This window comes from Scophthalmus maximus, chromosome 12 (assembly GCF_022379125.1).
Source record: "Scophthalmus maximus strain ysfricsl-2021 chromosome 12, ASM2237912v1, whole genome shotgun sequence".
NCBI classification, from domain to species: Eukaryota; Metazoa; Chordata; class Actinopteri; order Pleuronectiformes; family Scophthalmidae; genus Scophthalmus; species Scophthalmus maximus.
The window spans coordinates 7,303,616-7,325,219 of record NC_061526.1 but is presented as its reverse complement, the minus strand read 5'-3'; the positions used below and the strand labels follow the sequence as shown (position 1 = coordinate 7,325,219).

At 47.5% G+C, this 21,604-nt stretch overlaps 1 protein-coding gene and 1 long non-coding RNA gene across 7 annotated transcripts in view; both read right to left on the bottom strand.

The window, feature by feature from the left end:
* LOC124850835 overlaps positions 1-2,438 on the bottom strand; it is a 40,695-nt gene extending 38,257 nt beyond the window's left edge. Inside the window, exons 1-4 of one of the 2 annotated variants that reach the window (XR_007031880.1) lie at positions 2,046-2,438; positions 1,565-1,708; positions 1,354-1,483; positions 164-653 (exon numbers count right to left, since the gene is read on the bottom strand). This is a non-coding gene — a long non-coding RNA (uncharacterized LOC124850835). Of the gene's footprint in view, positions 1-163; positions 654-1,353; positions 1,484-1,564; positions 1,843-2,045 lie in introns of those variants that run through there. The other variant, XR_007031879.1, reaches the window with a different exon arrangement.
* A 1,938-nt stretch (positions 2,439-4,376) lies between these two features.
* On the bottom strand, positions 4,377-21,604 carry camta2 (calmodulin binding transcription activator 2). Of its 5 annotated transcripts, XR_007031780.1 has the most exons (27): positions 21,533-21,604; positions 20,444-20,536; positions 19,122-19,225; positions 18,415-18,482; positions 18,189-18,324; positions 17,812-17,883; positions 17,494-17,641; positions 17,172-17,300; positions 16,864-17,080; positions 15,403-16,432; positions 14,631-15,278; positions 13,916-14,042; positions 13,483-13,617; positions 11,138-11,301; positions 10,051-10,238; positions 9,859-9,937; positions 9,454-9,721; positions 9,135-9,359; positions 8,842-9,050; positions 8,259-8,440; positions 7,936-8,140; positions 7,516-7,614; positions 7,393-7,413; positions 6,827-7,020; positions 6,494-6,568; positions 5,241-6,099; positions 4,377-4,525 (listed from the first exon to the last, which is right to left on the bottom strand). XR_007031780.1 is itself a non-coding variant. In XM_047336203.1 (26 exons), the coding sequence occupies exons 2-26, from the start codon at positions 20,475-20,477 to the stop codon at positions 6,045-6,047; spliced, it is 4,812 nt and encodes a 1,603-aa protein (XP_047192159.1). In that variant the 5' UTR covers positions 20,478-20,536; positions 21,533-21,604; the 3' UTR covers positions 4,377-6,044. The 5 variants fall into 5 exon arrangements, 4 of the variants coding, with proteins under 4 accessions (XP_047192159.1, XP_035461220.2, XP_047192160.1 ...); XM_047336203.1 differs by having other exon boundaries at positions 4,377-6,099; XM_035605327.2 differs by having other exon boundaries at positions 4,377-6,099; positions 7,516-7,587.

The window sequence follows — 21,604 nt, the reverse complement described above, 5'->3', positions numbered from 1 at the left end:
CCTTGCTATACTATGTCGTTTTATGCTGCTTTTATGCCATAATATACAATGCCGTTTTTGTACATTTTTTGCCATAATATACTATACAATTTCATGCTGTTTTAGGCCTTATATACACTATGCCGTCTCATGCTTTGCTATACTATGACAGCGGACAACCTACATAGACACCATCAAGAGGCTCTGCAGACGATGTACAGTATTTCCTGTTCTCTGCACATCCATCACTGTCTGGTTTGCATCGGCCACCAATCAGGACAGGAAGAAACACTGAACATCCACTGCACCTACTAAACTTTAAAAACACAACTGTAGTTTTATACACTTAAAAACCTAAGACAGTATATGTGTATATTGTAGACATATTTACTGCAGTACTCTATCTTATGTATATATAGTAATGTTTTTATCCATATTATTCCAGCATCTTTGCACTTGTGTTAACACATGCTTGGCAAATAATCCCTTACTATGTACAAGGCAGTAAGGCATCAAAACTGAAAAAACGTCATTGTATAGTATGAGACTGAGGAAGGGTATACTGTTTCTTCTTCCAATTTTAATGGTGAAGAAAGAAAAGGACCGGCTGCAGTTCTCCCTCCTCCCTGTCGGAGGCGATGGTGTTGTCCGTCTTCCTCAGCTGATGATCCAGGCTGAGGACACAAGGTCAAGTATTTTTTTTTTAAATACAAATGGTATAATTAGTGTCAAAACATCAGAAAACATGTTATATAGAAAACATAAAATAAAGTGTGTCAAAACATTTCATAGAAGAGCAAAAGCCACCACACAGTGAACTTTTGTTGGGAGAACATGTTTCTTGTCTAATCAGATACTTGTCCTACTTGTCCTGTTGCATCATGAAAATAGAAAAGAAGACGTTCATTAGTTCAGAGATCCACAAGTAAAGTCTGTAATTTTTGATCACCGTTGGCAGTGAATGTCGCTGAGGTACAAAACAAATGGTTCATAATGAAAATGACTTTGCAATATGATTCAATACACTGGTGAAAACATATGACCACCGGCCGCCAAGGAGGTGACGATATAATAATTCAAACTGCAGAGTCAAACAGAAACAGTCGGTGTCATTTGTTCCCGCATCACTCGATCACACCACTGTGTGTTTTCTCAAACGTTTCACGTATGAAAAGTTGACTGATGATATCAGATCACTTGCCTGTGAGCGAAGTTACTATATTCAAATTATCATTATTGGTGCTTTCAACTGCATGTGGTGTGAGGGTCTAAGGTCCAGCTGACTCTCCCTCTTTCTCCTTCATCGTCTCCGTGGCAACTGTGGCATAAAGACACGTCAATGATTAATGTGGACTTTTGTTCACACACACAGACCGTGTCCTGGCCGCAGTAAGTCGTTGAGCCGTCTCATCGCCGACGTCACGAGTAGGAGCCGCAGGGTCGCACGGTGAGTCCGAACTGGGAGAACTGGTGGGTTACTGGCTGATCCGTGTGATGTCACGTCCTGACGGAACAAAATCAGTGATGTCAAATAACGGATTTTATTCGGAGCGTTCAGGTGAGGTTAAAGTACTCGTCTGCTCACAGATAAACTTTTTCGTCTCAAGCTTCAACCACCACCGCAGACGTTCACCATGAACTCATCACCTTCATCTCCTCCTCCTCGTCTGTTACTACAACGACCGGAGCTGCAGTCAGAGTTTCTGAGCGGTGAACGTCCGCCTCCTTGCTGCAAAGAGACACAAGTTAAGAACAGTCTCTTTCTATCCTCCATCTCATTCTGATCTTTTTTTCCCCTCCAGAGTGTCAAAACAAGTTTCAGTCTCGAAGTGACGTCAGTGAATGCACCACTCCCTCCTCCTCTCCCCTGCCCTCCCCCGTCAGTCCCTCCCCCTCCTCCAACGGCAGACAAGGTGAGAGAAAAAGATTACAAACTATTCTCCACATCCTGTTTTCACACACTGCTTCAACTATTTCTGAAACCAGGACATCAGAACGACAACAGGCCTCAAATTTAATCTCCAAATCTCTCACACTCATAAGATCAACTTTACTGGAAACCTCACCTGAAAACATCAACTGACAAATGCAAACGCCGTTATATTTGTTTTGAACGTGTGCAGCTCCTATGTCCCTGTCCAGCCCCGAGCTCCTGTCGGAGCTGAAGGAGTCCAAGGCCCGCCCCCTCCGACATGTCCCCGCCCACAAAGGACTCACCACCGTCTTCTCTGGACGTGGAGGACAGGTGAGTGAGGTCAAACACGTATTTTTTCTGGAACATTTCTTTAAATCTTTTAGTGCCAGTAACTGTGAATTTAGAATTTTAAATCAGGCCTATTAGAAAAAGCGCAACATCAACCTGTCGCTGGTGTCTCATTCTCCGGCCTGAACGTGCGTTTCAACATGGCAGCAGACGGGATGACATCATCTTAAATTCTCTTCTTTCCCCCTCCACCAGGCCTGTGGACCCACGCAACCAGCCAATCAGAGGACTTCGCACTGACTCCCGTCAGCAACCCAAGGTCACGACGCCATCGCCGACCTCTTCCGCGTGAATGATGGTTTTTCCTCGTTGTCTCAAACTGAACACAAACTTTAGAGTGTGAAAAACTCGCTAAGCTCCGCCCCTCTGTTCACGTCGATATTTACAAAAGCTGTGACACGCATCGTGTTTCCTTCCGCCTTGACATCAACATGTTCAGTTATGAAAATCATCTGTGACACGGGGAAAAAATCCTGCCTCAATATGACATGTTCACACTGTAGCCATTTTCCTCTGACGTCACAAGATTACATGAATAAATCACATTTGCTCAAAACCGTTGATCTTTCTTTTTGATTTATATTTGTGTAAGTCATTAACTGTGGACAAAATTTAAAAAAAACAACTTATTTATCGTTAGAGCCCAACTGATATATTTTTGGGGCCGAACTTTAAGTCGTAAAAGTTCTTCCATACGGATCACGGCCGTGCTACTCCTCTGTGGCGTCAACGCTCTGACAGAGAGAGTGAGATGTCACATGTGTAAAACGCATTTACATCCTCAGACTACAACAGGGCTGAGCGATATGTGATTTTTAATAACAAATCACATTATGATTTTTCTCTCCTGGGTGAAGCTTGGGTTCTAAACCACCAAACATTTTATACATCTGAGGTTGATCATTATATTTCCTCACTTAGATTTCACAATGTATAAGCAGAATATTGATGTATACAGAACTTTTTGTTATATTGTGATTTGGCCTGTCAGGAAAATATGGAATTCTTTGTATTTTTCTAAAGGCACCATGTCTGCAAATTTGAACATTTCTCTCGGCAGCAACACATATCGCAATAACTTCTGACAATATATCGTGGAACAAAAAAGTAGTTTAGGTGACAGGCCCAATTGTGATTGAGTTATTCAATCACCGAGTCCAACAATAAAAGCGCCAGTTCTCCAATGAAAAAAAAAACAGTTTTCACTGGTCTGTCTGCTTTTAAAACATCACAGTTGCTACGGTTAGAGCATTAAAAGTGTGTCATGGGGTCAACGTTTCCGCCCTACAGGTTTTTCTGATCACCATTGTGAAAGCGAGGAATGTGTATCTGTCAATAAATAAGTGAGAAATGAAGTGAGTGTTGACGTACAGAAATACATTTGGAAATACGTAAAAAGCCATGTTACTTTTTAATTTGTACATCTGTTAGTAAGTTGTTGTTTCGGTTCTCCACAGACCAAAACTTTCATGTTTCGTGAAAATAAATATCTTCTGACGTCACAAAACCCAATGGATCAAACTCGGTCGGATGTAATCTGTGTTACATGATCAGATTAGAAAAATTAAGTAACTATAATCAGAGCAGATTGAAAAATGTGTAATTATATTACAGTTACATAGTCACGGTCTCAAAGATTACTTCGTTACATTTTGATGTTTGAGCACTGACCTGCGGCCCGGTGCTCAGCGGCTCCTCCTCCTGGTCCTCCTCCAGTCCGAGTACGATGAAATCCGTGTCCTGTTCCTCCTCGATCCCAACCTGGTCTGTCGAATCCGGGTCCTGGTTCTCCTCCTTGATCACGATCTTGTAGTGGTCTTCGTTGGTGAAATCCGGCTCCTGGTCCTCCTGCCTCATAACGACCGTGTCGTGGTTCGGATTCCGGTCACCAAATGTTTGGTCGATGCAGATCATAGATGATTGGGGGGCCCCTGAGCCGGGACACAGCTGATGTGTTTTCTTGCGATCTCGCCACTTCGATGTGCGCATATAGTTACTGTTGCCAAGGACCACCCGCATCCAGTCCGATGGAAAAGTGACGCGTTTGAGTTCGTTTGCTGACGTTAAAAACGCAATGACGTCAGCGGTGTCTCCCGCGAGTCTGTGCTGTCGGGCAGGAAACGGGAGGCGGGGCCAGTAACAAACAGACGATTTATTGTTGGACGTGTAGAATAAGAGTTTCACTGTAAACTTGTGTGAAAATGCGGAACGTTAAATACAAACTCATGCAAAGCGTCACTGCAGCAGAACAACTGAAGAGTTTCTGATTTTTTTCAGGTCAAACTGAAAAAATAAACAACAACAACAAAACCTCATCAAACTCGTCGTCCTGAAAAGTTACTGGACAGATTAAAAGAACAGTTTTGAAGGGAACCCCCGGTCTGACCTCTGACATCAGCACACATGACATCATCAGTGACATCACAGCACTCTTCTCTTAATGGAATTATTGAAACAAAACGGAGACCACTGCCACTGGATCACGGTGATGCTGAAGGAAACTTTTAAAAAAACAAGTGCTTTCTGATTGGACGACATCAGAGGCGATGACATGCTCGGGAGATGATGTCACACCGAGTCACATCAGTCGGATATTTAGTGTTTTACAACCTGAGTAGGTTCACGTAGTCACATTTTACAACAAAACAAACGTGCGACAAGCTGATTGATTGTCGTTCGTCTAGAGGTCAGAGGTCACAGAGGTTCCTTAAGACTTGACCTCACAGTCAGCGCAGCACACGCGCACACTCACAGTTCATGCTGTAATAAATAAAACATCCATAGCATCTATAAATTTCACCTTTAGAATATATATATATGTATATATATATGTTAATATATGTGATTGTGTTTAAATATATTTTTCATAATCATGTACAGTATTCGACTCAACATCAACAGCTCAGTTCAAAAATGTTGTGCAGCTTCCGTTTTTCCTTTCCCAACGTCTTAAGTGTGATTTGTCCAGCTGACCCTTGAAAGCACCGTCCCACCTCACCTTCACATGTAAACAGCAGCAGCTTCTGGTTTGCTTCGCCTCCAAGGAGAGAAAGTGTTGAGTCCACTTGATGGACACTTGACTACAGCATCCCCTTGCCAGTCCGCGGTGCGGGGTTAGAGCAGACTCGCCGCTGATGTTCTGTCCTGGTGAGAAAATAACTTTCAGGTTTCAGACTCGTGCTGTGTTTATTAAAGATACGTGAGTGTACGTCACGTCGATGAGGCAGACACACGAAATCCATCTCCTGTAGGAAGCTCGACATGTTGATGGTTTCGATGAAAATCCGTAGGTCGATTTCCCGATGTTAAACGTCCTGAACACCTGGAAATTATCTAATGAACGAATCCAGACACAAATAAATAAATGTTCATGACGGGACGACTGCGTCTTAAACAAACCAGCTTTGACTTGACATTATTTTTGTTCTGAGCGTCCAGTGTCTTCAGGGAGTGATGAGCTTCTTGCGAGGCTCTGCTCATGGCAAAAATAAACTCATGTATCTTGTGCCTGTAAGGCAAAATGTGGTGAGACATTTTGAAATGGGGCTTTTCCTAAGCTGCGGACAGACGGCTACATTAAACCAGGAGAAAAGACAGACAGACAGAAAGATAGATTGATGGGGTAAGGCGTCACTCTGTCTGTGTCTCCGTCAGTCGTTTGGTTTCTGTCTCTTTGTACTTCAGAGTAAACCTGCAGAAGAACGTCAGGATTTTAAAAAAATCTTGTCTTTCTCTCCGTCATCCCTCCTCCTCCTCTCAGCGGGATGGAAGAAGGGATGAAGATTAGAGAAGGTGAAATGGTTTAAGTGGTCAGTCCTCTTCTCTCCAGCTCCCTCGTCTGCTTCAGCTCCTTTATCCTGCAGCAGGAAAAACAATGTGTCAGAGTTGATGCACCGATCCACCTTTTTCCAGATCCGATACCAGTGTTAAATTAATAAACTGTATGTAATTTACTGACACATTTTGTGCAAATCTAATATAAAATATAGCTTCTGAAGCTGAGAATTAACAATTCCAACACGTAGCAGCTTAAACTGAAAAATAAAAAAGCTAAAACACAAGTCATGTAAACAAGTTAAATCATTCAGAATAAACAGGTATCTAAATTCGAAGTGAGCATGGCGTAAAGTGCCTCACACACAGAATTGAAGTGAATGGATCGGCCCCATTGTCACCGGTACCCGATCAATATTGGATCGGTGAATCCCTAGACTGAGTGTGAAGATTGTAGAGAGTGTGTCTGTCCGTTACCTGTGTCGGCATCTTCTCAGAAACCTCATGATTTTCCTCGCTGCCTGGTCCTGTTTCTTCGTCAGGAACGACCCCCTGTTCGACACATGATCAACATCAGCTGCTTACAAACAATTACAAACGGGGACAGATCAATAAACAGAACGTGTTGAACATGTGATGTTCCAGTGTGTCTGGTAAACTCAACTAAAAAAAAAAACTTCATTGACGTTCTACAAACCAAACGGATCAGTTGATCCTCTGCAGGCTAATCAATATTGAAAACGACAGGTAAATTGACCCGGGAGTGGGCGCAGTCGGAGGCAGGCGGATGTTGCGCTGATGAGCTCTTACTTGATCTTGGGGTTGTGGCTGGCGGCGCCCCGCGGCCCCTGCTTCAGCCTCTCGTACTCCTTGTAGCTGCGGTAGTACTGCTGGATGAGCACGGCCGCCCGCCGGCTCTGCTGGAAACGCTTCTGCTCGTAGTAAGACCGGAACTTGGACTGGATCAAGATGGCCGCCTGGGTCATCTTCTTGTAGAGAGCGTACTGCGGGGGGGACAGAGTCGCACGGTTGTTGTTGTTTTTTAAAACAACCAGAGACACAAACACGTCTGACGAGAGGAAAGGGTGAAGAAGAGGAGAGTCGCTGCACTGACGAGCTATCGGCTCAAACTGAACCTCTGGGTCACAATCGCAGCGTGGCCAGAAGTGTGTGGACAGTGAGCCGCAATGAAAGGTAATCATGGAATGAAACTGTGTTTTGTTCTAAAAGACAGACAGACCAGTCAAGTGGCCACTAATCATACGAAGGCAATGTTCAGCTGTCCGCATACTTTTGGCAATGTAGTGTAGGTTTTATTTGATGATGAACACAAACACACAGACACAACACTACGTCTACTGGTCAGCCATTTTTACCTTCAGAGCTATCCATGTTAGCTAGCCAGAGAGAGAGAGATAGACACAGCAGGTTAGTTGAGAGTTAGTGAAGCCTGGGGAAAAACTCACACTCAACACACTCGCACGCACAAACACACACACCTGCTTGTACTTCCTGTAGCATCTCTGAATGACGGCTGCAGCCATGTCCTGCTGCTCCTTTAATCTCCGACCCTGAACACAGACAAGTGCGTCTTTCACCTTTGAGCAGGAGGAAAACATTAGCGCCGTCCGGCCTCCAGGTGGCAGTGTCACATCAACTCACATCACTCAGACTGCAGGGACGACACATCCAGAGCTGTGCTTCATATTCAAAGCTGAACGTGGAGTTTACTGGTCACATTTAGTTTTAAAACAAAACCCTGAGACTAGAAAACAGAACTTAAATTGGGGACTAAGCTCTGGGACTATATTTAATAATTTACATGGTCTTTTTCACACAGTAATAAACTGTGTATGTTATGATATGAACTGATACGAGCTTCCTGTCCAGTTTGTGTGTTGTTGTTGTCGTGTGTGGACCTTGTATCTCCTGAAGGCGTTCTGGATGATCCTGGCGGCCTCGTACAGCTCCCTCTGCTCACCGTCCGTCAGCGTCAGCAGGGCAAAGTCTCTCTCCATCTTCCCATTGGCCGAGGCATTCAGGAACTCCGCCCATGCCGCAGAGGAGGGGGGCCGAAGCCTCTGGAGGGCCAGTGCACTGAGCGGCGAGGGGGGGCACACCCGCCTGCAAACGCACACGCACACACACACACACACACACACACACACACACACACGTGAGTTCTTACCTTACCTGTTGATAAGTCACATGCAACTTTGGTTTCTATGGTGATGGGGCTAACCTGGGTGGGGAGTGTGTGTGAGCGTCGACCGTGTCCAGGTAGGTAGCCAGCCAGGTGTCCTGCATGGCCGGGTTGTCCCGTCTCTCTCGGAGCGGTGACTCCGCCCCGCGGGGGAAGTCCTCCTGCTTGATTCGCTCAGGGGTCGCCTCGATGATTTGCTCTGCCAGCGTTGCCATGTCAACCTGTTGTGCAGGAGGGGTAACCACAGCAACAGGAACTCACGATGCCGGTCCAGAAAATCACAAAGATAGAATCTTAAAGTCAAAGACTAGGGAAAAACTTCTGAAACTAATTTCTGGGAGTTAATTTAAGGACTAACCTCTGGGACTAAACTCAAAGACTAATCTCTGCCTAAATTTAGGTAAAAACTTCTGAAACTAAACTCTGGGACTAACTTCTAAGACTAAGTTTAAGGACAAATTTATGGCACATTCACACTACATCCCGGAGTGTTTCCCTGACAACACATGTTGTTGGTATGTGGTTTACACTCAAGGCCTGGGGAGATGGGATGATTGTATGATGATGTGTTTATCTGCCTACTTGACGGGTACTTTGTTGTGCGTGTTTGTCAGACGTGTACCTGCAGCACCTCCTCCTCCAGGTACTCCTCCTCGCCTTCGTTCTCTGCGTTCTCGTTGTAGTTAAGCAGCTGCTCCTCCAGCGTCGGCACCGTGTGTGTCTGCCGCCCACCCACTGCGTGGTGCGTGTAAATGTGCGTGTGGCCGGGGGACGTGCTCTCATAGTCCATGAGGTAAAGAGGGGAGTCTCTGGAGCCTCCTGGATTCAGACCTGTGACATTGAGGGGCTCAGACGTCATTTCATCCAGGGACATATTGAAAAACGTGAATGATCCAACAACATGACCTGTGTTACCTGTGCTAAAGCCAGCGTTTGGCTCCTCCCCCCACATGGACACGGAAGGAAGGGACGAGAGTGGGGGAGAGGGAGGGGAGACAGGCAGCGAGGAGGACATGGAGGAAGGAGAAGAGGGGAAGGAAGGGGAGGTGTCCATAGGGGCAGGGCCACTGGAGTAGGCAGAGCTCGGGGAGGGGGAAGAGGGGTCACTGGGTGAGGGGAAGCTGCTGGAGGAGCTCAGACCTGGAAGGGTGGGAGGGAGAGAATACTGTTACAGCCAATCAGAGTGCTAGAATCCTGTCACATGATCAGCAGCGTGTGTTTGTGTGTGTGTTACCTGTGTCTGGGCTGGTGGACAGAGGTGACAAGGGCGGCTGTGGCTGGGGTGGTATGCGCATGTCAGCTGGAGACATGTGCGTGTCCCTGGGCGTGGCGTGTGTGTGCGTGTGCAGCTCTTCCAGTACCGTGGCGAGGCGGGTGTGCCCTCGAGAGCGTGCAACGGCGAGCGGCAGACGTCCCAGCGAATCAGGGATCCCCAGCGCCAGACTGTTCCAGCTGTAGAGGAGCTCTGCTGCCCTCTGGTGGCCCAGAGCACACGCCCACATCTGGAACACATACAACATGGTTAGCACGGTGGTGCTTAAAAATAATCCATAACCATGGCAACAGTAGTGATGTTTTACTGCTGTGTGTGTGTGTGTGTGTGTGTGTGTGTGTGTGTGTGTGTGTGTGTGTGTTTTACCAGCGGAGTGCAGGAGAAGTGGTCGACGTTTAGAGGATCCACTTCCTGTTCCAAGTCCAAACTGTCGCCGTTAACTCTCCTACAATGAAACACAACGTCACAACATCTGTGTGTCTGTGTCTCTGTATGTATGTGTGTGTGTGTGTGTGTGTGTGTGTGTGTGTGTGTGTGTGTGTGTGTGTGTGTGTGTACCTCCAATGGATCAGAGTGTGTATCAGGTGTGTGTATCCCTGCGCAGCAGCCAGGTGGAGCAGCGTCATCCCACGGTGACGGACGGAGTGATGAAGCCTCTCTCCTCCTCCTCCTCCTTCCCCCCATCGTCCGACCCTCATCATTCGCTCACACACTCCCACTATCCTCCTCTCGAACCACTGAGAGGACTGAGACACAGACAGAGACGGTGATGTCACACATCGATGTCACATTTAACTCTGAACATTTGAAGTAGAGCTGCAACTAACGATTATTTTCATCAATTAATCGATCAGTTGTTTGGTCCATAAAATGGACCAATGGTTTGTCCACACACCAAAGATATTCAGTCTACCTGTCACAGAGGAGCAAAGAAACCAGAAAATATTCACATTAAAGAAGCTGAAATTAGAGAATTACTCTTTTTTTCTCATTAAAAACTAATTGAACCGATTAATCGATTATCAAAATAGTCAGCGATTAATTTAGTAATCGATTACTAATCAAAAACTGGTCTATCTTTGGTAATCTGGACTAAGTGGGGACAAGCTGGGCTATCTGTGGCTAACTAGACTGATGTTATTAATCATGTGACGAATCAGAAAATCCACTTCCTTAACATTGTGACCCAGCTGGTAGGAAACATTACATTCATACCCCCCCTTCAGTTTTTCCTTCTGACTCTCCCTGGCATGTGCCCTCCTCCCTCCCCTTGTGACGCACGAGGGGCGAGCGGGGCTATAAATGACTGACAGCGGAGAGAGCAAGCAGCAGCGTCTCGGTGATCTGACAAGCACAAACATTGGACACGCCTCCTGTTATCGACCCACACAGCTGTCAGTCATCCATCGTGATCGCAGACAGCTGTTGCACGAACACGCGCACACACACACACACACACACACACACACGTCAGTTTTGACACAGTATCATAGTTCTTAACATATTGTGACGCAATACAACACACTTGACCATTTATGCTCAGCCTTTCTCTGTGAAACCATTCATTGTGTTTATATTCAGTCTTCACGTCTCTGAAAAATCACACCCGTCTTCACCACTATAGTTTTCGTCTCAGCGTCCTCACCTGTTCAAGGTCCTCAGGTAGGGGCGGGGGAGGCGGCGTTGCCAGCTGGTGGCCATACTGCTGCTGCTGATGCTGCTGCTGGTGGTTGTCGCGGGCAGCCATCTCTGCCATCCTGCGCTCCATCTGCTCTAGCCGCTCCAGGATTGACATCCTGAACTGATTATCTGCAGAGAGAAAACACACAGAGTGAGACTTCTGCACCAAAGGTCCAGAAAGTGAAGCCAGCGCTGAAGTGTCTGCAACCTGTGTTCTCTGTAGTGACCAGCAGTGGGCGACTCCACTGGTTTGTTTCTATTCTATTGAAGTCTATAAGACACGGACTCTTTAGGTGAAGTCCACCAGAGACTGATGTGATGAAGTCGGTGTGTAATGAAAGACGCCTCTCTTAAATAACTGTTACTAATGTTGAGCGCACACACGGAAACTATCTGGACACACTTCAATCTTTCTGCCTCCTAAAATAGACTGAAACACTGTGACCTGGAGTACACGCACGCACGCGCGCACACGCACACGCACACGCACACACACACACACACACACACACACACACACACACACACACACACACACACACACACACACACACACACACACACACACACACACACACACACACACGTCTCTTCGGGGCCCATTGTCTTATGATTATGAAAGATGGACGACATGACAGCTCCTCTGAAGTGAAGCCAAATCACGTTGATCGCCCCCTGGTGGATGGCTGCATTATAGGTCATAAGCCTCGCCCCTTCCATAATAATAAAAGTTGATGTTATAATGTTATAATTGACAGCTGACACTGACTCATGATTAGTCGTCCTGAGCATGTATGGGCGGAAGCTCGATACAGTGGCTCAACTCCACCCTCACTGCTGCAAAGATTCTGACTCCACATGAGGACACCAGCACTAGATGGCGGCGCCCGTATCCGAGATATTTTAGCTTAATTTTTATACAATGAGAGGAAGTGGAGACGTGTCATCCATCTTTAAATACAGACACTGATCGTCATTATATTCAGACATTGATCGTTTTTATAGTCACTCATTGTTGTTATATAAAGTTATTGACCACCTTTTTATATACAGTCATTGATCGTCTTCATACACAGTCCCTGATCGTCTTTATATACATTCATTGATCATCTTTATACTAGACAAAAGGACGCTGAAGAGGAGGAGCTAAAACCACAAGTCCAACAATCAATTGATTGGTTGATTTTGTTGTTCCATGTTTCACTTCCACAGTTTTCTTAAATAAAATGTGGATTCAACAGTAGCAAATATTAAACATACACATTAAAGATTAAAAACTAAAGAGTATTGCATCAAAATCACTATCACAGTTTTGGCTGTAGGTGGTTGCCGTGGTCACCGAGCAGCCGTGTACCCATGACAATCACTATGGAAACACACACGCAAAGATCGCCCTACCGACATCATCCTGCTGCTGCACGTCGTTTGTCCATCTTCTGTCTTAATATCACCCTCCCACCCTACCTCTCCCTCTCTCTCTTTCTCTCTCACCCGCTCAGTGTCAGAGTGGGTGAACAGAGGTCTGCAAGGATCAAGGAGAGACAATGTAGCGTGGGCTCAGCCGTCCGGTGCAATCTGTCCAAACACAGCAGCAAGGCATGGTGGGAAATCCACAGTGATGAACGGAAGAACGGAAGGATGAAAGAGAGAGAGAGGGGGGGGGTGTCTCAACTGTCTGTGTGGCATTCCTGGACCTGAGCTTGACCCCTCCCCCAACAGAGAGAGAGAGAGAGAGAGAGAGAGAGAGAGAGAGAGAGAGAGAGAGAGAGAGAGAGAGAGAGAGAGAGAGAGAGAGAGGGAGAGATCTCACACACACTTTTAACAGCAGCTAAATTAACTGTGATCAGCTGCGTGTATCCAGTGATGAGCAGTCCACTGTCACTGAGGCTATGTATGTGTATGTGTGTGTGTGTGTGTGTGTGTGTGTGTGTGTGTGTGTGTGTGTGTGTGTGTGAGAGAGAGGTTCAGACAGCTTCAGTCATAGTCAGAAATAGCAGCGAGTCCTGATGACTGTGTGTGTCTGTGTGTTTACAGGTGATGACAGTGGAAAACAGCTCCAGCCCATCAATCACACAGAGAGAGAGAGAGAGAGAGAGAGCAAGAGACATAGAAAGACAAATAGAGACATACAGAGAGAGAGGGCTAAAGTGGATTCCCTGAAGGACAGACCAGAGATCATGTGGCCGACTCACCACATTCACATGTCTGTCCTCACCTGAGGGCGGTGCTTGGTCACCTGACACTAAACCATCAGACGTTGAGCCCCTAACAGGACACCAAGCATGTTTGACCACCGCTGCTGTATCTCACCGTCCAATGAGAGCCAGTCGAGCTGCGAGCTGGGCAGAGAGCTGGCGTTCCTTGCTCGGTACTCGAACAGAACGGAGGAGGAGAGAGAGCCTCCGGACTCCAGGACCTGCAGGCACACCAGACCAGCCTGGTGGGCTGAGAGTGGAGACACGCGATTGGTCTGAGCGAAACGGTTCACACATGAACGACACACCATGACATTTGTGTGTGTGTGTGTGTGTGTGTGTGTGTGTGTGTGTGTGTGTGTGTGTGTGTGTGTGTGTGTGTGTGTGTGTGTGTGTGTGTGTGTGTGTGTGTGTGTGTGTGTGTGTGTGTGTGTGTGTGTGTGTGTGTGTGTGTGTGTGTGTGTGTGTGTGTGTGTGTGTGTGTGTGTGTGTGTGTGTGTGTGTGTGTGTGTGTGTGTGTGTGTGTGTGTGTGTGTGTATACACGAACCGGGGCAGTAGCAGCGCAGTACTCCAGGCTGGATCAGCGATGCGGGGACAGTGCTCTGATCGAAAACACACGAGTATCGACCCGACAGCTCGCTCCACGGTCCGGTGATCAACACCTTCACACCCCCCTGAAAACACAAACAAACAAACACAAACGCACAGTCATATCAGCATTTGCCCTCAAGAATGATGGTTAGTTGACACTCTGCCATCCTCTGGTGGACAGAAAATGCAAATGAAGTTCGATCTTTACGTCTTGATATTGTAGATATTCCATCAAAATTATGCAGCTGCAGCAATTCGTTCAGTTATTGAGCCAGAAACGAATATGATAATCAATAATTTCAATCATTTGTCAGACATGAACAACAAATGTTCACTGGTCCCAGACCTGCTGCTTATATTATATAATAATCTAAATCTAAAATTTGTCTGAATGTTTTTGGTTCTGTTTAACTGATCATGACATTATATGATCAATATCTTTTAAATATGATAATGACAAAGGTATTTTTCAACTATTGCCTGTTTTCATCGATTAATCTGATGATTATTTTCCTGATGAGCTGATCAATCATTCTGTCATCAAAAGGTCAAAACAATCAGATCACTGTCGCATTAACAAAGAAAAACTTTTTGAAACTTGGCTGCACAATTACTCCATTATCAATAAGTAGCTCTCTGCCTCTTGTCAGTGATTATTGGTGATCGATTACCTCGGGGTAGGACCACTCTGGGGAGAAGTCTGTGATGGACGCGAGGCGGGTGGAGGAGGCGGAGGGCAGCGGGTGAGGGAAAGGTAGAAAGGAGGAGGAGGGTGACGGCTGGGGGGGCACCATGTACCGGACCCCCGCCGGGAACACAGTCGGGTTTGGCACAGCGACGGCGGTCGGCGGTTGAGCTATGACAGGATCAGCCTCTTCGGTGATGAGGTCAGAGATCAGGTCAGGAAACTGGCTGTCGAAGGAGATGTCAAGCTCCTCCCCTACCCGCTCACAGGGCCCCGCCTCCTCCTCCTCCACCTCCTCCAGGGGCGTGTCCATGCAGGCGTCCTCGGAGTCGTGGCCCCGCCTGCTCTCCAACTTCACCTGAATGTGGGGCGTTGCCAGGTGAGCAGGAGCCATGGCGACATCAGCCGAGGATGACACCGCTGTAGCTTTAGCAAAAAGCGACATCAAGGCCGGTGGCGACTGGTGACTGCAGGGCCGCCTCAGGACCAGCGACTCCTGTCTGTCGGTCTGCTGCTGCGTCTGGTTGGCTGGCTGGGTGGGAAGGGTCGCTGAGTCTTGGCAAAGCAGGAGAAGTGAAGCAGGGCTACTTCCTGTCTGTTGCTGTGGAGACGGCCCTGAGGAGGCATGCCTCGGCTGTAGGACACAGAAGTGAAGAAATGAGTGGACTGATGCCACATCGACTGAAAGTTGCAACTGGAATTCAAACTAAAGTAGATAAAAAATGCAGACTGGTCGTTTAACGTGTCCACACTCTCACCTGCAGCAGTGCCAGCTTGGTGGGAGGAGCTCTGCCTTCATCATCGTCATCGTCATCAACATCGTCAACTCTTCTGTCCTTCACCACCTTTTCATTTGCACCCTCGTCCTCCACCCGCCCTCCCTCCGACTGCCCCAGAGCTCCCAGCTGCAGGCAGAGGGGGAGAAGGGGCGCGGCCACCGAGGGAGTGGGAGACAGAGAGAGGGAGAGGGAGGGGGGGAGGGAGGACGAAGGCGGAGAGGAGGATGAAGAGGAGGAGGAGAGGGCCGAGTCTCGCCTGTCTGCTTCGGAGGAGGAAGAGGACGAGGAGAGAGAGGACAGTGAGGAGGGAGGGGAGACGGAGGAGGGAGGCGTGGAGGTGGGGGAGAGGGAAAGAGCGAGGGAGGGGGGGGACAGAGGGGAGGCAGAGCAGAGCACGCGGGAGGGAGTGGAAGAGGAGGTAGGAGGAGGGCCGCCGTAAGTCTGGCCCTGTTTGGGGGAGTTGAGGAAGGAGTCGGGGTCAAAGGCAGGGGAGAGTAATTGGGGAGGAGGAGGCGGTGAAGGGGAGGAGGGGGGCGAAGGAGTGGTGGCGGTCGGAGGCGGAGGGGATCGCAGTGAGGCAGAGGAGGAGGGGGTGAGGAGCAGGCCTCCGATGACAGGAGAGGGGAGAAGGGTGAGGGAAAGGGTGGCCACTCCTGGTGCCTGTACGGAAGGAGGGGGGAAGGAGGGGGTCGTGGGCGAGGAGGCGGAGGGAGGGGAGGGGCAGGAGGGATTGCCAGCAGCAGTGGGGAGGGTGGGGGAGAGCAGCAACTGGCCCGAACGGGTGAGGGACAGACTCCTCCTCTGCCCCGCCTCTTCCCCTAGGGTCCCGCCTCCTCCCTGCCCGCCTCTTCCTCCTGCAATGGCGGTGGTGGTCGTCGCCATGACAATTACAGCATTCTGGGGCAGCGCCACTGTCGCCATGTTGCCGTGGCGGTCGCCGTAGAAGCCATTGCCGTGGCTACTCACGGTGATGGTGGCCCTGTGGGGCTGAGGGGGAGACGAGGCCGAGCTGCAACACACACAAGACATCCAAACACACAGCCACAGTGACATCACTGATTCATCTGATTACATCATCCGATGATTCTCATGGTCAAAGCCAATAAGAGGGTGGCTCGGCTTCTTTGAAGTTTATCAAATAAAAGATAATCGTGTGTAATTTCTTTTTGTTTCTCATTTTAAAATAATCTCCGTCCACTGACACAATTACTTTATGTAGATCGATAATCATGATCGCCCCCTGGTGGCTGGCTGCAGTATAGGTCATAAACCCCACCTTCTCCATGTTCGCAGATGGGACATGGACCAAACTTGATGTTAAATGAATGTTTACAAAAATGGTTTGTGCCATTTTAGGTAGTTCTTATCATTAGTGGAGTCGTGTCGTCTGTCTTTATGTACCGTCATTGATTGTCTTTATATTGTGACTGGGTGACTTACCTGGAGGAAGGGCAGGGAGACGAGACGGGGCTGCTCTGAGCCTGGAGGTGAGGTACTTTGGCTTCTCCTCCTCCTCCGGCTCCTCCTCCCCCTGCCTCCCCCACCTCGGAGGAGAGCGGGGAGGCGGAGGGTCTGCAGGAGGAGGGAGGCAGTTTGGGGGAGATGATGCGATGCTTGGTGCTGTTGCAGCGGTGGGGAATGTTCACTCCTGGAGAAACTGCCAAGACAAAGAGACACAGCACCAGATGAGTCTAATGCACTCTAGTGTCACGGTGATGTCACGGTGATTTCACGGCAAAGTGTGTTACCCTGGGCGGTGTTGCAGAGACAGGTGTGTGTGCGAGGCTGTGGTTTAGTTCTCTGTCGGTCCAGGATGTGTTGAACCAACTCCTCGATGCTGAAATCGCCTGAGCCCAGCGAACACTTCATACTGTGAACTAAGAGAGAACAGCTATGAGTCAGCGTTACAACACACACACACACACACACACACACACACACACACACACACACACACACACACACACACACACACACACACACACACACACACACACACACACACACACACACACACACACACACACACACACACACACACACACACACACACACACACGATGCTCGTACACATGGGCTTCAGCTGGTTCAGCAGCTCGTCTCGGCTCCACCTCATGCTGTCGTGGCGGTCGGCCACCGCGCACAGCAGCGGACTGCATTTCCCAGAATCCTCCAGGGACGGCACATTCAGGTAGTGGACCAGCACAATGTCTGGGTTCTGTCACACACACAAGCAGACAGACGCAGAGTTTAGTCTTTTCTTGTGAGGACGCCTGGACCAATCAGACTGTTTGAAGCCTCTGAGTTGATTTTAAGGATCAGGTGTGTGTGTGTGTGTGTGTGTGTGTGTGTGTGTGTGTGTGTGTGTGTGTGTGTGTGAGAGTGTACCTGCAGCAGCCAGTAGCATCGCCTGTGGAATGTCGGCACGATGGAGGAATGAACGTAGCAACCATACAGGCACTGAAACAGCAGATGGCGGTTGGCGTGGATTAGCATCAACTGACCAAAGCATCAGTGACTCATTCACATTAGCACCCTATCACAACATGTTGCTTTGACTCCAGAAATAAAAACACATTCAATGACATTTCAATATTGAAAAAACACAGATGGGAGTCGTCAACTTCTTCAGCCCTAAGTCTTGTCTGCAGGGTTTTGTTTTGAGGCTGTATGAATCATCATGAACTAATTTATAATTATCTGTTAATCTGCAGATTATCTCCATTTAATGTCAGAAAACAATGAAATACATTTTTTTTGCAAACCTCCATGCCCTGGACCTTGAGCTTCATGTGGTCCTCTCTCGTCGTCTTTCCATCCTTCCTTTTCTTCCAGCAGTATCCATCCTTCCTGTACTTCACCTTCTTCCTGTTGTAGAGGATAATGCTGCCGTTTTTCGGCCTGAGAGAGAAAGATAAAAAAAAGAGATGAATTCATCCTGTTTGATGCCCTCAGCTCCCGTCTGCCGGGCGTGCAGAGGCTCTGTGGTACCTGGTTTTCAGGCTGCAGGAGAGCCACTCATCATGTCTGTCAAATGAAATCAGGTAAGAAGCGATCTCCTGCAGACACAAAGAGACAGGATCTTAATATAGTGTAAATAAAGACAATCAGTGATCATATATAAAGATGATTGTTAACCATGTATGAATATGGTCAGTGACTGTAGAAAGAAAAACAGAGGAATCAGATGTTTTTATTCCTTTGATGATCTTGTGGAACTTGTTTCCCAAACACTACTACATTACTGATCAACCTGCTGATTATTTTCTCTATTCATTGATTAAATGTTTGTAGAGCTGCAACAGTTAATCGATTAAATCGATTAAATTCTTAAATTTGAATATTTTCTGGTTTCTTTGCTCCTCTATGACAGTGAACTCAATATCTTTGCTGTGTGCACTAAACAAAATATCATCTTGGGGGGTTTGGGGAAACATGATCAACATTACATTTTATGGACCAAGCAACTAATCGATTAATCGATAATGAAAATATGAAATAATGAAATAATCGTTAGCTGCCGCTAACGATTGAAAATAATCGTTAGCTGCCGCCCTACTTGTAACAAACGTGATGCCTTTTTGCAGTCGTGTTTAAAACTTTCAAGTATATCTCATGATTTTTTTCCAGCAGTGTGTTCACCCACACTAATTTTTTGTCTTGTGTTGGTTTTGTGTCGGCTCTGTCGCGCCACTCACCTCGTTCGTGTTCCACCGCAGCCGCTCGTTAGGCAGAGCGGATGAGCGGGGGAGACACTCGAGCAGCTTGTTGGGAAGAAACACCTTCCTCTGTCCCTTATTCTCTGCAGAGACAATAGATACAGTGAGGACCTTCGTTGTGTCCTCCTCATCGTTCATTCTCAACGTCACTCATAACACCTGTCAGTCAGTGCGTTTACATACACAGCGTATAAGTTGGTCCAAATAAGTTTTTTTCCCCCCCGGTTGACTTTTTCAAAATCACAACAACTCGGAAAGCGGGGGAGAACATGGACAACTTTTTACATCGCTGTACATTTCATACATTCTCTACGCCTTAGTATCGTTACTTGCTGCGGTGAAGTCTTCGGGTTTAAAGGTAAAGCTTGTGTTGTTGCTGGGGTTTTTTGCGCCGTAGCTTTCTGCGAGCAGGGGGAGGGGCAGTTATATCCTACGGACACGTAACCCCGAGCTTACCCCGGTGTTAAGGTGTATACATGCATGAATACCCCAGTTACCCAAAGGAGTTATCTAGGTCTCTTAACCGGGATATGAGAAACCAGGGTAAAACTGCATGTAAACGCACTGACTGAGAGTGAGTTCCTTTCAAAACAAAGCTGTATACAATACTGATATATATACATATATCAAAAATATTGTCAATGATTCCCAAGATGTTTTTTTTATATCAAACCCTTATGACAAAAACTAAAACGCAAATACAACAAAATATATAGAACTTGCATTAAGGATATAAACATTTTTTTTCTGTAAAAACATAAATGTAAACGCATATCTTCTCAGCATTGTTACCTTCGCCAAGGAAAACTACTGAACACATTTCCAGTAAGCTCGGTGGACGGATGGACGGAGTCCGTGTTTGTGTCTCAAAGGATTCAGTGTAATAAAGTAACATAGCAATATGCTTATGTAAGCAGTGATGCTGAGCTGTTGGTGTATGAAGCCTGGGTACGTCGGTGAGGTTAACTTTACAGAAACATCAATACGTATATATATATACACAGTGTGAGCTTACAAGTGTCACTTTTACCAATTGAGTCTAAACACGACACCTGAACAAAACAGCAGAGCAAAGTAAAATGCACTAAGGAAGCTGCAGGTTCACAATCAACCCAGCTGCAAAGACAAACGACAACACAGACTCCTTCTGATCTGGAGAGCACATGACATCATCAACATCGAGGGGGTTTCCATAGCAACAGAGCTGGAGCCGTCTGGATGCAGGTGTGAGCGCCGTCAAGACGTCAGACGGGCAGGCAGACAGACAGACACACACACACGGACAGGTGGATGGGACTGACCTGTCTCCGTGGAAACCATCTCCTTGTTGCTCATGGCGGCGAGTCCATGCAGTATTGGTTCTCACACAACGGACGGCCGCCCGCACTGCCCCGCTGCACAGAAACACAGAAACACAACCAGTCAAGAGGCTGACAGATAGGAAACAACAAGGTGTGCAACAGGACACCAGCATCACACACACCTCCAATAGCTCGCTGTTGCCTAGCAACAGCCGATTTGCACCCACTTTAAAAGGACAGTGTGTGTTCGTATCTCTCTGTGCCTGCGAAGACGATTTTTACATGCAGTCACAGTGTTGTTGATCACACACCTAACTTCTTCCTGAACACACACTCATCACACTCAATCACACACCTGTCAGCACCGACATCAATTTCATCCTTTAGTCTGTTAAATGTTAAAAAGCAGCCACAGCCTCAGGTCTATGACTCATCTCACACGACTTAGAAAAACAGGATGAAATCACAGCATATTACAATTATTGATGGAAATAGCTAAAACTTAATTTTTGTTTTTTTTATCAATGATAATCATATTGGCTGGTGGTCTTCAGACTAACCTAACGGTGACAGGTGACGAAAGAATACTCGGTCTCTCTGTTTCCGTCCACCCACACAAGAACACAAGTCTCTTTTCCCGGAGGCCCAACTCAGACCGCGGACTCGCCTGACTCCAGCGGGCGCCTCGCGGAGCCTCTGCCCCCGCCTGCAGGCGCTCAGCCGCTTCGGTGCCGCTTAATGCTGCAGCGAGAACGGTTCTCGATGTGACAAGGTTAAGCCTGAATCCTTAAACCCCAACCCCGACTTTCTCCGCCATCATCTCACCACTACACTGGCACCACGAGACTACACGTATTGACTTATTCATGGAAAACGCGGATGTTTGGTTGTGTAGCCGAGCTCAGCTAGCCGGCAGCTAATAGCCACAGAGGCTAGGTGCGATTAAACAGCTGCGGGAGGAGCAACATGAAAAAAACCAAAAAAAACATGCCAACCCGGGGCCGGTCGGCGGGTACTGATGTCCGGACACACGCTGTACGTGAACCCGGGTTTGACGGGAGGTGTTCAACAGAGTTAAAGCTCCTTTACCTTCCGCCTTCAGCACAGTCGCCATCTTCTCTTGCTGTGACGTCACTGCGTAGTTACAGGGGCGGGGCGGGG

Coding starts and splice junctions, on each gene's coding strand:
- camta2 (XM_047336203.1), bottom strand. CDS start 20,477: ATGAGCAACAAGGAGATGGTTTCCACGGAGACAG. Junction 19,226..20,443: donor GATGGTTTCCACGGAGACAG/GTCAGTCCCATC, acceptor TTGTCTCTGCAG/AGAATAAGGGACAGAGGAAG. Junction 13,618..13,915: donor ACTGCGCTGCTACTGCCCCG/GTTCGTGTATAC, acceptor CTCCACTCTCAG/CCCACCAGGCTGGTCTGGTG.